The sequence below is a fragment of the Oreochromis niloticus genome, linkage group LG15 (genome assembly GCF_001858045.2).
Source record: "Oreochromis niloticus isolate F11D_XX linkage group LG15, O_niloticus_UMD_NMBU, whole genome shotgun sequence".
NCBI classification, from domain to species: domain Eukaryota; kingdom Metazoa; phylum Chordata; class Actinopteri; order Cichliformes; family Cichlidae; genus Oreochromis; species Oreochromis niloticus.
In genome coordinates this window covers 33,759,397-33,772,621 of record NC_031980.2, presented here as the reverse complement: position 1 = coordinate 33,772,621, position 13,225 = coordinate 33,759,397, and the positions used below count along the sequence as shown (strand labels likewise).

General features: G+C 40.3%; 1 protein-coding gene across 15 annotated transcripts in view; it reads right to left on the bottom strand.

Moving 5' to 3' along the window:
• Window positions 1-2,896: 2,896 nt before the first annotated feature.
• Window positions 2,897-13,225, bottom strand: part of ptprsa (protein tyrosine phosphatase receptor type Sa) — a 220,684-nt gene continuing 210,355 nt past the window's right edge. For all 15 annotated transcript variants that reach the window (XM_003449057.5, XM_019345869.2, XM_019345864.2 and 12 more), the window contains 3 exons: window positions 10,380-10,534; window positions 7,689-7,824; window positions 2,897-7,279 (listed from right to left, as the gene is read on the bottom strand). In XM_003449057.5, coding sequence (XP_003449105.1) covers window positions 7,211-7,279; window positions 7,689-7,824; window positions 10,380-10,534 — 360 coding nt within the window. In that variant the 3' untranslated portion in view covers window positions 2,897-7,210. The remainder of the gene's footprint in view (window positions 7,280-7,688; window positions 7,825-10,379; window positions 10,535-13,225) is intronic.

The following is a 13,225-nucleotide window of genomic DNA, read 5'->3' as shown; positions in this document are numbered from 1 at the left end:
GGAATAGCAGATGAATGTCGAGACCTAAGAGTGTAGCGAGATGACAAAATAGAACTGGTGGATGAGACTGAAAAATAAAACTGCAAAAGGAAGAAGCAAACCAAGACAGTATCCCCGCTCCTTTCTTTTTTAATAGCAGCAATCAGTCAGTGGAAGAGCCCTGGCTGCACACAGAGAGGCAGAAAGGAACCAGGGAACGTAAGACAGATTATAGGAAATAACAGCACGAGGCCATAAACACAGGAGTCATGTCGCACCACAATTTTGAAATGCCACCGTTTACTGCTGGCAGACCCTCAAACACACTTTTAACAGGAAGGGCGTCGGGTATGAGCGTCTGTGCAGGGGGGTCCCTGCTCAATTCGCACTCCAGACTTTTTGTGTTTCAGGTGTATAACAATCTTGCTGTATGGTAGAATACTATATATGCGACTAAAGCTGTTAGTGTTTGTATGAATGCACGGATCCCACATGTAGATGCATTTAAAATAGAGCGAGTTATTGCTAAGCAGCAGCTCATAATGGTCTAATTAGCATAGAGAAAGCCTCTGGAGAGGACAATACATTCCAATCCATCATCTATCAATGTGGATCTCTGATTTAATTGAATGGAAACGGCTCTTTAGTGTTATCCAAATGGTGCCATCTTATATTATCCTGCAGATGGCAGCAAAGTCCTTTGACAAAAATACTGTTTTTTTTTTTTTTAAATACAATATTTGAAGTGTAATGTTTTTGTATCTTTCCACGAAACGGTGCCAGCTGTGTGCTGACATGTTTGAACAGGTTTAATGTTTATAACTCATCTATCTGCTCATTTTTGTCCATCAATGTCATATCTGTGTTTCTTCATCCAGTACTCCAGTCATGGTCGCGGCATTCAGCAGTGATGATTTGACAGGTTGATGGAGCAGATCCATCTCTTGTGCTTGCAATACAAGAGATGAAACCGAGTTAAGACGAGATCCTGCTGCTGCCTCGTTTTTATTAATTATTTCTCCTTTTCTGCTCTTTTACATCGTTAACATCTGAAAGCAGCTCTGCCTTCGTCCTGTCGGTTCCGCAGGCATGTGGCATGGCAGCCCACTGACACCTTTACTGCTCTGGCACGAGTTCAAATGTCACTAAATCTCCTGTTATAAAAGGTGGTCATAAACACCTAATGGCTGGCCATGAATTTTTTAGAGCCCTGAATATCACACAGAAATGACCTCTGGAAAACTACAACCTTAACAAGACGCATCTGACAGACAGATAACCTCCACAGCCGGTGCAACTCGAGGCCCTCCCTCCCTTTTTTGTGGTTCTTTAGCTTTTCGTGGCATGATTGGATTGATTTGTCATTTGCAACAGAAAGAGCTTGGCCACGGGGCTGTGGATAATCCAATTTATCGCTTTGCCATTTATTACAAATTTCTGTGGCTTTTGGGTCCACTGTCACATCGATTCGTTGATTGCTTGCTTAGCTGGGTCCTAATGAGCTGCTGTCTGAATCACTGCATAATCGCCACCCTAATTCACTTCCTTGCCTACCCTCACACTTGGTCTGCTGGCTCGCCACTATTAGAAAGGGATGGACTGAAGCAGCTCTTCCGGCGCACAATTAGTAACATCATCCTTGAAGCGGGTTGTCACTCTGCGTACATTACCATTTAATAAATGACAATGGTTTAGTGGCTGTCACAGGTTGAGACGATGATCTAGATTGCAGCGGCCTCTAATTTACAGGTGAATCCAACATGGCGTGAAGAGCGAAGTCTTAGGAGAGGCAGATTTTTGCCAATTTGAAACACTCTGATAGCTCACAGTTGTAAACTAGTCGAAGTTTAGATCTATTGTTCAGTGTAAAAAAACCAACAACCAGCATATTTCTAGTTACAGGTGGACACAAAGGAATAAATACAAGGCTTAAAATATAAAGTATAAAATAAAAATATAAATACAGTTTATCGTTCATCCTAAATATGGTTCATTTTTACAATATCGTTATCTTGAAAAAGTCATTAGAGATTGCTTCAATGCACAAAAAATGCAGATGGCTATACACTATGCATGCTACTACTTCTGAAATTCCTCATATAAAATAAAATACACGCTACACATGGCATACTGTAAAATTTGCAACTTATTCACTCCCATTACCTCTGAAATTCCTCATTCCTACTCCTCAGGAAAAAAAAGATTAAAAAACAAAAACAAAATGAGAAAAAAGTAGAAAAATGAATAATAATAAGACTGTTATTCCTTTGGGTGTAGCTACCCCCTCATTCTCCAACCTCTTTGTTCTTCCCTTTTTTGTCTTGCTAGTTATTGTAGCAAATATTTTACGGATACCGTGCAAATCCCAAATAATCACACGCTGCAATTTGCAGGTTGTAATCTAAAGCAATATCTTTAAGGCAAACACAGTCAGGTCTGGGACCAACACACCATTTGATTTCCAGACGCATCACTTCGAGGTTAGCCGATACCCAAAGAGGACAGATTAGAGAGTAAATACCACTAGGTAAGGGTTTACCTCTGCACCAATATCAGCCTGTCTGCATGGCATTTATCAAGCTTGAAGAGGAGCTTAAGGACACACTGGGATGTGTTTGCAGAGAGGCTGGTGGATAAATATAGGAGGGAACTAATCAAGCCATCTATCAACAAACGATGCGCACCATCTGTGAGTTTCATCACTCCTCCTGTAGAACAGATTTTTTTTTCAGTGCAAGTTCCAGTCTGATGTATGATGTACAAAGTAAGTGCTAATGCACTTCAAGTATCATAGCTAAAGAACTCTCACCATAAATTTGCATATTAACAGATGGGGAAATACTGTAGGCAGACAATCAGACAGGAGGAGAGATATCCATGCTGTAACCAATCTTACCAGCAAGAAACACATGCAAAATGGTTTTCAGACAACATTTCTTTAATACAAAGTCAACATATCTACATACACAGTGGCTTTAAACCAATTATTGTTTCAGTTAGAAGTAACAGTTTGAAAGTGATAGCACTTGGCCCTCATACAAAAAAAGTATTTTTCTGAATTTGGGTTGTTTTTATTTTTTCCAATTTGTTGTACTGTATACGTTCTGTTATTTTGATTTCATTTTTTAAGTCAGGGTTCATCTTTTGTTATTTCCCCTCTTCCCCCGAAATATTCAACATACTCCTGCAAATTTGGCGGTTTGTTTTCAAAAGCCTAACATCTTCACATTAAGTCAAAAAAAACGTAACACATTGCACAAGCTTTGAAAGACTTCCATGGTTTCAGTTTTGGCCTGGGCCCTTTCTCATCAGCCTCACTGAATTCCAGAGTCTTTCATCTTAGGCTTTGAGTTCATTATGAAACATCTCAAGGTTCCCACTGTTCAGAAATGACATGCTGGAAATGTGAATTTGCAGCACGTTTTTGGTTGTCTCGGTCTTTCCTTGGTTGCATCACTCTGCTATCTTTCACTGAGTCCTGATTTCTTTCTGCATCCCACAATGAAGCATGGTCAAAGAAAAAAAACAAAAACCAAACAAAAACACAGTATGGTTGTGTTCAAGGCTTAAAAAAATGCACCGGGGAGACAATAAATCAACGTGTCATGTTGCAACTGAACCGTGTCTGGCCTTTAGCATAGCTGTATTTGCTCATCAGCTAATGATATATTTATGGATTAACACCTTGGCATTTTAGGTAGTTGAACAGTTGGATATCTTCTGGGGGTTTTGTGGAAAGTGTTAAGGAATGAAGGATGCCTCCAGCGTTTTTACCGTAGCTGTGGCTTTAAGAATTTACGCCTTTGTGATTAATCTTTTGTTTGATAATTATTTTAAGACAATATTTCTTTTTCAAAAACACCCTTTAGTTGCTCCACTCTGTCTTACACCTAGAATAAGAATGTAACAGGTCCTTGAAATAATGATTGATTAGCAATTCAAATAGTTGATAGAAAGGACTAACCTCCCAGGCTCGGTTAAATTATACCAGCAGATCACTGGTGCTGATTTCGTGCTCTCATTGAGGCTATAGGTATGAGAACAGAGGCTGGCATGTTTCCCATTTCAACTCCTAGCAGGGGAAATTAAAGTCAGAAGAAAAGTGAGTTGTAATTAAAGACCAGGGAGCAGGACTGGAGAAGAGAGGTTTCAGAAAGCAGGCTCTACAACCACCAGCATGTGAGAAGGACTTTGATTTTTGTATTTCTCTCCCCACTTAAAGTATGAGATCTTGAAGGTCAAATGATACAAATACATATAATCTATATATTTGTTTATTTACAGGTATACTCTAGATCATAGTGGATATCTAACAAAATGAATGGCCACATTATGTCTGAAAAATTAAAAAAAGAAAACAGAACTTGAAGAGGATTTTCTTAAACTGCGAGGGTCATAGCCTGACCATGATCATACAAGATACAGTTCGTCAAGTTGGTCCTATATAGGTAAGAAAAAAGGGTCAGTTTTGAAATATTTGATTGATATTTTGTAGATCACTTCATCAACAGTTGCTCAAAAGAAAAAAAAAACGACAAAAAAATAATAAAATAAAATAAAAAATGGCATCTCCTCATCGGCACAGGTTCTACCCTCAGGTAGAAGAGCAATGGTGAGTGGAGGCAGAGGATTCAGGCATAGTGCTTCCCTCAGCTTCCATTAAGAAACACACAAGGTCTCTAAGATTATATATTTATATATATATATATGTATATATTAAAAAAACACACACAAAGAAAAACAAAATGAAATAAAATCATATTTTCAAGCATGAGAACTGACAGATTTAAAAAACAAAAAAGATGATGAGGAGAAACATATAATTCATACTAAGGTTTGGATATATCTTCATATTCTGCATTTAAATATATATGAATGTGTGAGTGCGCAGTACACATAAATGCATACATATATGCGCACAAGCACACAGCCATGTTATACTTAACATTTCTACAGTGAAAAAATAGAATGTCTTTAAACATAATATGAACAGATAAGCATTTCTCTTTTCCTGCTAATTTTAAAAAATGATACAACATCTGTTAGAAAACTAAACTGAAAAAAACAACAACCAAAAACATAATAAAAAGTCAACTATGTAGTGTAAAATAAGTCGTCATAATACAACATTAATGTTTTCGTAATGTTACAATAACAATAAGGCTTTTTTGGAAATAAGAAAAGATTACACACAGTTCTGTCCATCGCTCCGGCTTTTGTGCACACCCACCGGAAACCTGCGCGGGATCCGTAACACTCGCGTATACCAAAGCGCTGTTCTCGAAATGAAAACCCGGTGATCTCAAAAGCTTGATTTTTCTTTTTAAATCACACACATACACAAGTGTGTCGACCTGCAGTTGTTCTGGGAGGGGAGGGAGGGGTTGGCGGGGGGTAATACCTTTAAAGTTTATTCTGTTTCATTTGGGGATGTGCAAGTAGCTTGTACTGGAGACTTTCAGGAACGCGTCACAGCGTCGAGATCCATCATGGCTCCTTGGTTTGGCTGTGTCACCGACAGAGACATCACCTTGAAAACGGAGGGCAAATACCAAAGCATCTGTTTTTTTTCTTTTTTTTTGTTTAAATGTATCCACCTGTCACCAAAACACACAAACAGTGGAACTAAAGGCCAATTTTTCAACCACATTGATGTGCAGCTTGGTAACTGCAGCAGGCCTTTGCCACTTGAGTGTCTTATACAATGATATAGATAATTATAGAGGAGGCTGGGCGAGAGGGAGGGGAAAGGAGGCGTGGACGATGATGTCAAGTGGATGCGCTTTCAGTCATGCCAGTTATCAGAGATGGCATCTTTGATTCATCAGTTTCCTCTCCTTCCAAAGTCACACGTACGGCATACACGAGATAAGCAGCATGTTTGGTTTTGACAGAAAATCATAATAATAAAAAAAACAGAAAAACGAGATAATTCCTCATTAGACAAAGTTCTGAAGGATGACGATGAGCGTTGGTCACTGTACACAAAGAGAGCCCTCACTTTTGCGGCAATCCTTGTTTGGTTGTTCCATTTTTGTTCCAAAGCCTTCCCCCCCCCACCAGGTTTATCTCTTGTTCAAAACGGTGGATGTTGAAACCGCAACCCCACGATGTAGCGGTTCCAAAGAGAGGAGCGATTGTTAAAAAAAAAAACAAAAGAAAGAAAGAAAAATCACGGGACACGGCTGCCGCTTGTCTCACCTTGGCCGCACGCAAGACGACGCGGCGGAAGCTTCGTGCAGCAGGCGAGGCTTTTATCCGGTGACTGTTCTTTGCACTGTTAATATACTGGCGTGTTGCAACATTCCTGCGGTTACCTGGCTGAGGATACTGATTTTACACAAATTCACAACTGATGCAATTAGCACGTTTTAAGAAATGTGTCGCCGTTTTCATCTTCACAACTGCTAGAAAACCAAAAAGTGTCTTCTTTTAGCTCTTAGTGCTCGAGAAGAAGTCGGTTTAATAGTCGAGTGTTATCCCACACAAAATACTGTAAAAACTTTAGGTTTTCTTGAAGGATTTAGTGCCGAATGTGAGTGAACTTGTCCTTTTCGGTTTCTTTTGTTTCATTTTTTTCTACAGTTTGATAAATCTTTTATGCAGGCAACCAGTTTCTTCATTTCTCACAATATTACTCACACACTGTGTTGATGGAAATACTTGAACCCCTTTTACACCCGAGCATATCAAAAAACAAGATAGTCACCAAGTCTTGGCTACATCCATCTGCTTCTCAGTGTTTTTTAAATTTTTATTTGTATTTTTTTTGCCTTCCTTTTCCTTCGTCATCTGTCACTTGTTGCTGTTGTGTCACGAAGATATTTTTTGAGAAGAGAAATGTCCACGAATGTTTACAATGTCCTCCACATTGAAACACTTGAGGTAAGGTAAGCAGTCTGACACTTTGATCAATACCCGCCCCACATCTTGAGCCACAGCGTCTGGTTCCTCCCCTGCCGAGGATCTTCTTTACTTGAGATGATGGGCAATTTTCTTGTGTTTCCTTCTTGTGTCTGAAAAGTCGAATTGGACTCTGAACTGGTTGGACCGGGTGTTGTCTTCAAAAAAAAAAAAAATCTAGGAGATCCTGTTTGATGTGGCTGAATTGGCGGTGGCGATGTGGTTGTCTGCTGTCGTTTTAAATTTTAGTTCCTATGGCTCAAGAGGCTGTTGAGGTGGGGGGTGGGGCAACAGGATTCGGAGGAGGGGGAGGGGGGGAGATGGCTTTTTACGTTGCATAGTGATCAAAGCTTCCTAAGTACTCCAGAGCTGCGTGATAGCAGAATTGATACTCATCCTGTGGAGGGAAAAAAACAGACACACGCATAACAAATTGCATTAGAACACCTCACCAGGAGTTTAATGACATGAGAGATTACAATTTTCAGACAATTTCAACTTGCAGTAAATTTCGCTATTTGCTGAGGCAGAGCATGTCCTGACAAGATCATTTTATAGATCCTATACCTAAGTAGAAAGCCTAGATTGGAATGAGCAAAACATTCTAATATAACTTGATTTTGCATTTACACATTTTCACACAGGAAGACCAGAAAACCAATAATAGACTTATGGGGGTAAAGACACCCACCCAAAAGTGGTTTAATAGAGCGCTGCTAACTTATTGGTGGTCTTTTAAAATTTGCACAAGTCTATCCAAACAAGGAGCAGTGCATGTTATTGTGCGTGACTCTGTGACTTCTCACCTCAGTTTGGACCATAGCTGGCCTCTGTGTTCGGAGCATCTTCACCGTTTGGAAAATATCAACCACACCTTCGTAACGCATCCTTTCCAGGACGATGCTAAGGGTGATAAAGACTCCGGTCCTGCCCACGCCAGCACTGCAAACACAAAAGAGAAAAAAGTGTATTCAGAAAATGCAAAGCACGTCTTGTGCACACAGCGAGTGAATGGTGCCTTTGTAAACTGCGCCTTTCTCTCTTGTCGCATGCAGCGTTTTGTGGGGGACAGCGACTGCAAAGATCTAAAAATACTTTGCACACTGGAAGCTCTAACCGCTTAGAAGAAGCAAACTTCCACAGCTGGATATTCTGCTCCATGGTAAAACAGCAGTGACACTAGCAAAGGAGGCAATTTGCATGTGAGAACCTCGTGAATCCACTTACATGTTGTGGCCACATTCTTGTCTAACACACACATACAAAAAAACCCACAAGCCCTCAAGGACACACAGGCGCACATTTCGAGTTGCACACAAGCGACCAAGCAAACATTTTGTCTCATTAAGTCCCTCCTCCCATGTGTCGAAAAACTCAGCCTTCTGCTGCTCTCCAGAAATACAGCCCGAGTCTTAACTCAGATCCTGAAATACTTGAGAGCTGCCTCTCTAAGCTGCTTTGCTGTGAAATGACTTCCACTTCACCAATGGAACAATAATTGTTATGACAACAGATTTATTTGGGCTTCTTCCAGCCTCTGATGCTATTTTGTCTGAATGGAGAGTGGAAGTGACGGCTGCTGGGAGACACTTTTTTGACTTGTGCGTGAGTTTGTTGACAAGTTTGCGTGTGTCTGCTGGAGGAAAACGGCGCACTTGAGACAAAAGATGACTTGGTATCGTTTGACGCCATTAAATGAAAAAAGAGAAAAAAACCAGGAGCCTAATCACCCACACACTGCAGTATCTCTCAGCCCACCCAAAGCCTCTTCATGGGAGTCAGTCACAGACTGTCACATGGGCTCTTAAACTCACTCAGAGCTCCCCCCCCCTCTCTCTTTCTCTCACTCTCTTTCAACCTCTCCCACTCCCCAGGAAGATCGACTCTCCAAATCTGAAGGCTCGCTGAGCCACTGCAGACTGAGAGGATTTGGTGTCCCCATTCACAGGAAGTAATCAGGCAATTAATGACAAAAAGCATGTGGGTCTATTAGATAGACACTGAGGAGGAAGGGAGAAGAATAAAAGAAAAGAGGTGCAGGAGAATGGATGGACGGAGAGGAAGCGAGAGAGAACGAGGATTAAGAAACAGACAGGCAGATGATGGACGGGGTAGGCGGGTGACAGAAGACGACAGAGTAAGAGAAAAGGAAGCTATAAGCTCTACTCTCGGAAACGACTAACCCTGAAGGAGGAGGGATGGAGAAAGTTGAGAGGGCTACAATGATTAGATGGGAAAGGAGGTAGCTACAGTCCTGACAGATAATGCAGCAAACCACTATTACTACTCAACTACTCGAGATACATATCGGTGCAAAATGATTCCCTGATTAATATCATCAAAGCCTAATGACATAAAACACTTTGATGTGTTTACTCACGTGCACGCCTCAAAATCAGGACCGCATTTGGTGAGATGCATCGCTTATTTAGGCGCTAAATGCAGACTGGTCATGTGACCGCCGCTGTCTGCTTTCTTGTGCATTACTCCAGTCCTGCAATAACCAGGCCTTTCAATTTAAGGACAGCACTCCCATAATGGCTTCACAGAGGGGTAGAATAACTCAGTCTTAGTGGTGCTAGCCTGACACATATTACAACTCCCAGAGGGTCATTTGATGGCTGGTGACATCATTGCTTTTTAATCCAAAGGACGTTATGCTACATTCGATGATGTCATGGCGCCTCTGCAGTAGAAATGTGGCGCAAAAGTGACACCTATTCTGCTCCAAAGGTAAAGTATTTTTAAGAGACAGCAAGGGAATTATTAGTGTTCGTCCATTTGTATCCTTGGAGCTGAACGCCAATCAAACGTTAAAAAAAAGCGTGTCGGAGATCATACACAGGCGAGACTTTTTCGAGACATTCATTCCGTCTTTGCTAGTCTCGCAGCGTATACAGAACCAAACCGTGAAGGATGTCCTCATTTGGCTACTGAGAATAACAAGTCATTCAGACGGATCCCACTCAGGGTTATGAATATTAATAATCTGATGTTCTGCTGGTGACCACTACCAAATATCAATTACTACCTGCATCCAGCATCTCAAGTTAATGGTGAAAGTTACCTTGGAAGCTACACCGGAGGTGATAAAAATGCACCACGCAGTGATCGTAAAACCCCAAAAAGAATGGCTGTATCATTTCATATGTCTTCTCCTTGCAAATGCCAAGCCACATCTGAGGCTTATCAATTATGAAAGAGAAGGGCCCGTGGAGGTGCTGAGGTAGTGCACTGCGCTTGGCAAAGAGGAGAGGAGGGATCGTATCTGATGATGTTGTTAGAGCTGCGCCTTAGGAGGAGCTCTGCTGCAAAACAATAACCATCTTAAGAAGAGATTTAATCTCGTCTCGAGACTTATATCGCTTTCAGGAAGAGAAGAATGTCTTCAGAGACCGGTTTGAGGCAAAGCAGGCGACAACTCGTCTCTTTTTAGGAAAACAATTCCTAATATAAAATAAAATATACAAGCCACATAATGCATATGACAACATTACCTGCAGTGGACAGAGATTGGGCCATCCTGCCCAAACTGCTCCTTGGTTTTATGCACCTGGCCAATAAAATCAATGAATCCTTCCCCCGATTTGGGCACGCCTTGCTCTGGCCAATCAGTAAACTGGAACTGCCTTACTGTTCTGGACTGGCCATCCTGCAAAACAGAGAGAAAATGGGGTGAGCAGCAAAGATACATTTAAGATTATCTTAAATGGCTACAGTTCCCACCAACTATTCCACAGTATCAGTATCCTTCCACCAACTCTATGCAGAATAAATGCAGTACTACTAGAATGATCCCTTTGTGGTTGTATGCAAGCATGTTTCTGCTTTGTCTCTCCATCTGAATTGAGGGTCTAGCCAAAGGTTGTCACTTGCTAGAGATTGAAATCGATTTGACTTGAATTTGTAAAGCCTTGTTTTTGTCGTTTTCTGCTGTGCGTCCATCGAATTGCCGTGTACGTTCAATAAGAGATAAATGCAAGAACATTTGTTGACACGTGTGGCCGAGAAAAGTGATTCTGACAGAACTAAAAGTTTAAGACAGGCATCCATAATCAGTGTGACCAATGCAGCAGGGAACCGAATGTGAAATATGGTTACAATCTCCCCTTCTCTCTTTTTTTGAGTTATTGTGCTGAATAATGGCTAGAAAAGTGTTTTTGCAGAACAATTTGATACTGGAGTAAAATTGTGACCTTTTTGGATATAAAATGTCATCATTTTATCATTTTATTCTATTAGACAGCAGCTTGAAATATTGTCATTATTAGCGTATGAATTCTTAAGCTATGGCCGAGAAAGGTCACAGTGACCTTGGGTCCTGGTGAACATTAAAGCCAAACTTGAAGAAAATCCCTCAAGGCATTTCTGAGATATTGCATTCTTGAGAAAAAAGGACAAAGTTATGTACATCCACACAGAGGACAAACTGAAAGCAAAAAACGCCTTCTCACTAATTAAATATGCATTTAAATGACATTTTTTTTCTGTACAAGACTAAATCTGCTGATACAGTGACACACACACTGCTCACAACAGAGGGACAGTGTGTCCTTTCTTACTCAAACCCAACTGTTTCCATTTTCTTCCCTATTGTGTTCACAGCACGTAGTCGTGTGTGTGTGTGTGTGTGTCACAAGTAGGTCCTAGTTATAGCTAATCAATAGTGTATCTGCCATGACAAGCGTCTTCTCCTAGACACCAAGTTGAATAAGATAATCCTGAGATGCGATCAATAGAGCAACCTGATGGATGAGCACGGAGAGGAAGGGAGGAGGGAGGTAAGAAGTAAGAAGGACTTATGGAAAAGGAGGCAGGATTGGAGGGTGAAAATTGGAAACAAAAACCCTGACACAATGACATGCATGCTCGAAAAATGTCAACCTTGACAACTTAATCTTTTATTGATTCTTACAACCTTGTTGTAATGGTGAGGCAACTGCATTTGCTTCAACTGCAGTGCAAACAAACGCATTTGAATAGTTTTTTTATCCAATGAAGTGGCATCGCAGGAGGAGAACGGACGGGATCTGCGTTATTATGAGAGAGCTGATTATCCACTCTGAGAATGCACAGTCGATACTCGTGTCCTTGTAAAGAAACTTCTTTTGAAGTTGTCTCAGAGACAGCACATTGCTCGAGAAAGCCGGCAAGCAGACGAGCATTTTCGCCGAGACAAGCTCTCCGCTTGATGCCACCAGTAATTAAGACAACCAGGTGTTCATTTCTCCAGTTGTTTCTCACTTCTCAGCACAGCAGACCTCAGCTTAGATATGAAGTGTCATTCTCGCACATTCTCTTCAGATTTTTTCACACACATGGCGGAAGCACAACTGGTTGAGTACTCAGTTGGCAAGTAAACTTTTTTTTGGGAAATCCTGCTTTTAGCTGCTAACGATACTTGATTCTAAAATTTGTTTGGAGTAAATTTGACATTTGAAGTTTGTTACAAATGTTAAAAGAGACAAATTCTCAATTATGTTATTGGGAAAAAGAATAACATTGCAATAACATCTGCTTCATCTGAGTAAATTAAAAGTGCCAGTCAGTAGTTAGCTTCACGCTAACAGTCAGTACGCATGTACAGTATTTAACCAGTTTATTAGGTCATCACCCAGTGTAAGGTTTATACCACAGCTGCCCTAAATTAACCGTATTGGTAATTACAAAATCATTTGTATGTTTCTGTAATGGTTAATCCACCAGTAATCATTATTTTTTTATGCTAAAATCTAATTATCATTGTTATCCATGAATTTTAAATTTACTGATTTAAAAAAGAAGCAGAAAAAAAATAAAGCACATTATTATTTTTTGATAAAGACGCCAAATTATTTACTTGCATTTCTGGACAGAAAAATGCCTGATTCATTTCTGACGTCTTAGCAAAGTCCACTCTAATTTGGGGTATAAAAAATGCTAATTTGGTTAATATATTTTTTAATAAAAATAACATTTTTACTTTTAAAGACATTATTGAAGGATTAATAAAATATCTGCGTGTTTTTTATTTTTGAAAATCACAGGTGGTCGAATAAATTATAAATTTCCCCAATATTGTTGAAGAAACTACAGCATGGTGTACGTACTGAATGAAGACATGCAACATGCTCCATGTCACGAATGACAAAAATCATACTGAGCAGAATTGATGGTAAATGTCAAATGTGTTGAAGTAAACAAGTACCTGAGGGTCTCTAATCATCATAGATGGGAGCTGTCCTACATTCTTATTGATTTATTCTGATTTTTGCCAAGAGCTAACCATCCCCCCGTTCAGACGATGACTCTATGCTGAACATGTATACTTTACGTTGCTACTATATGTCAAAGGATTTGCATA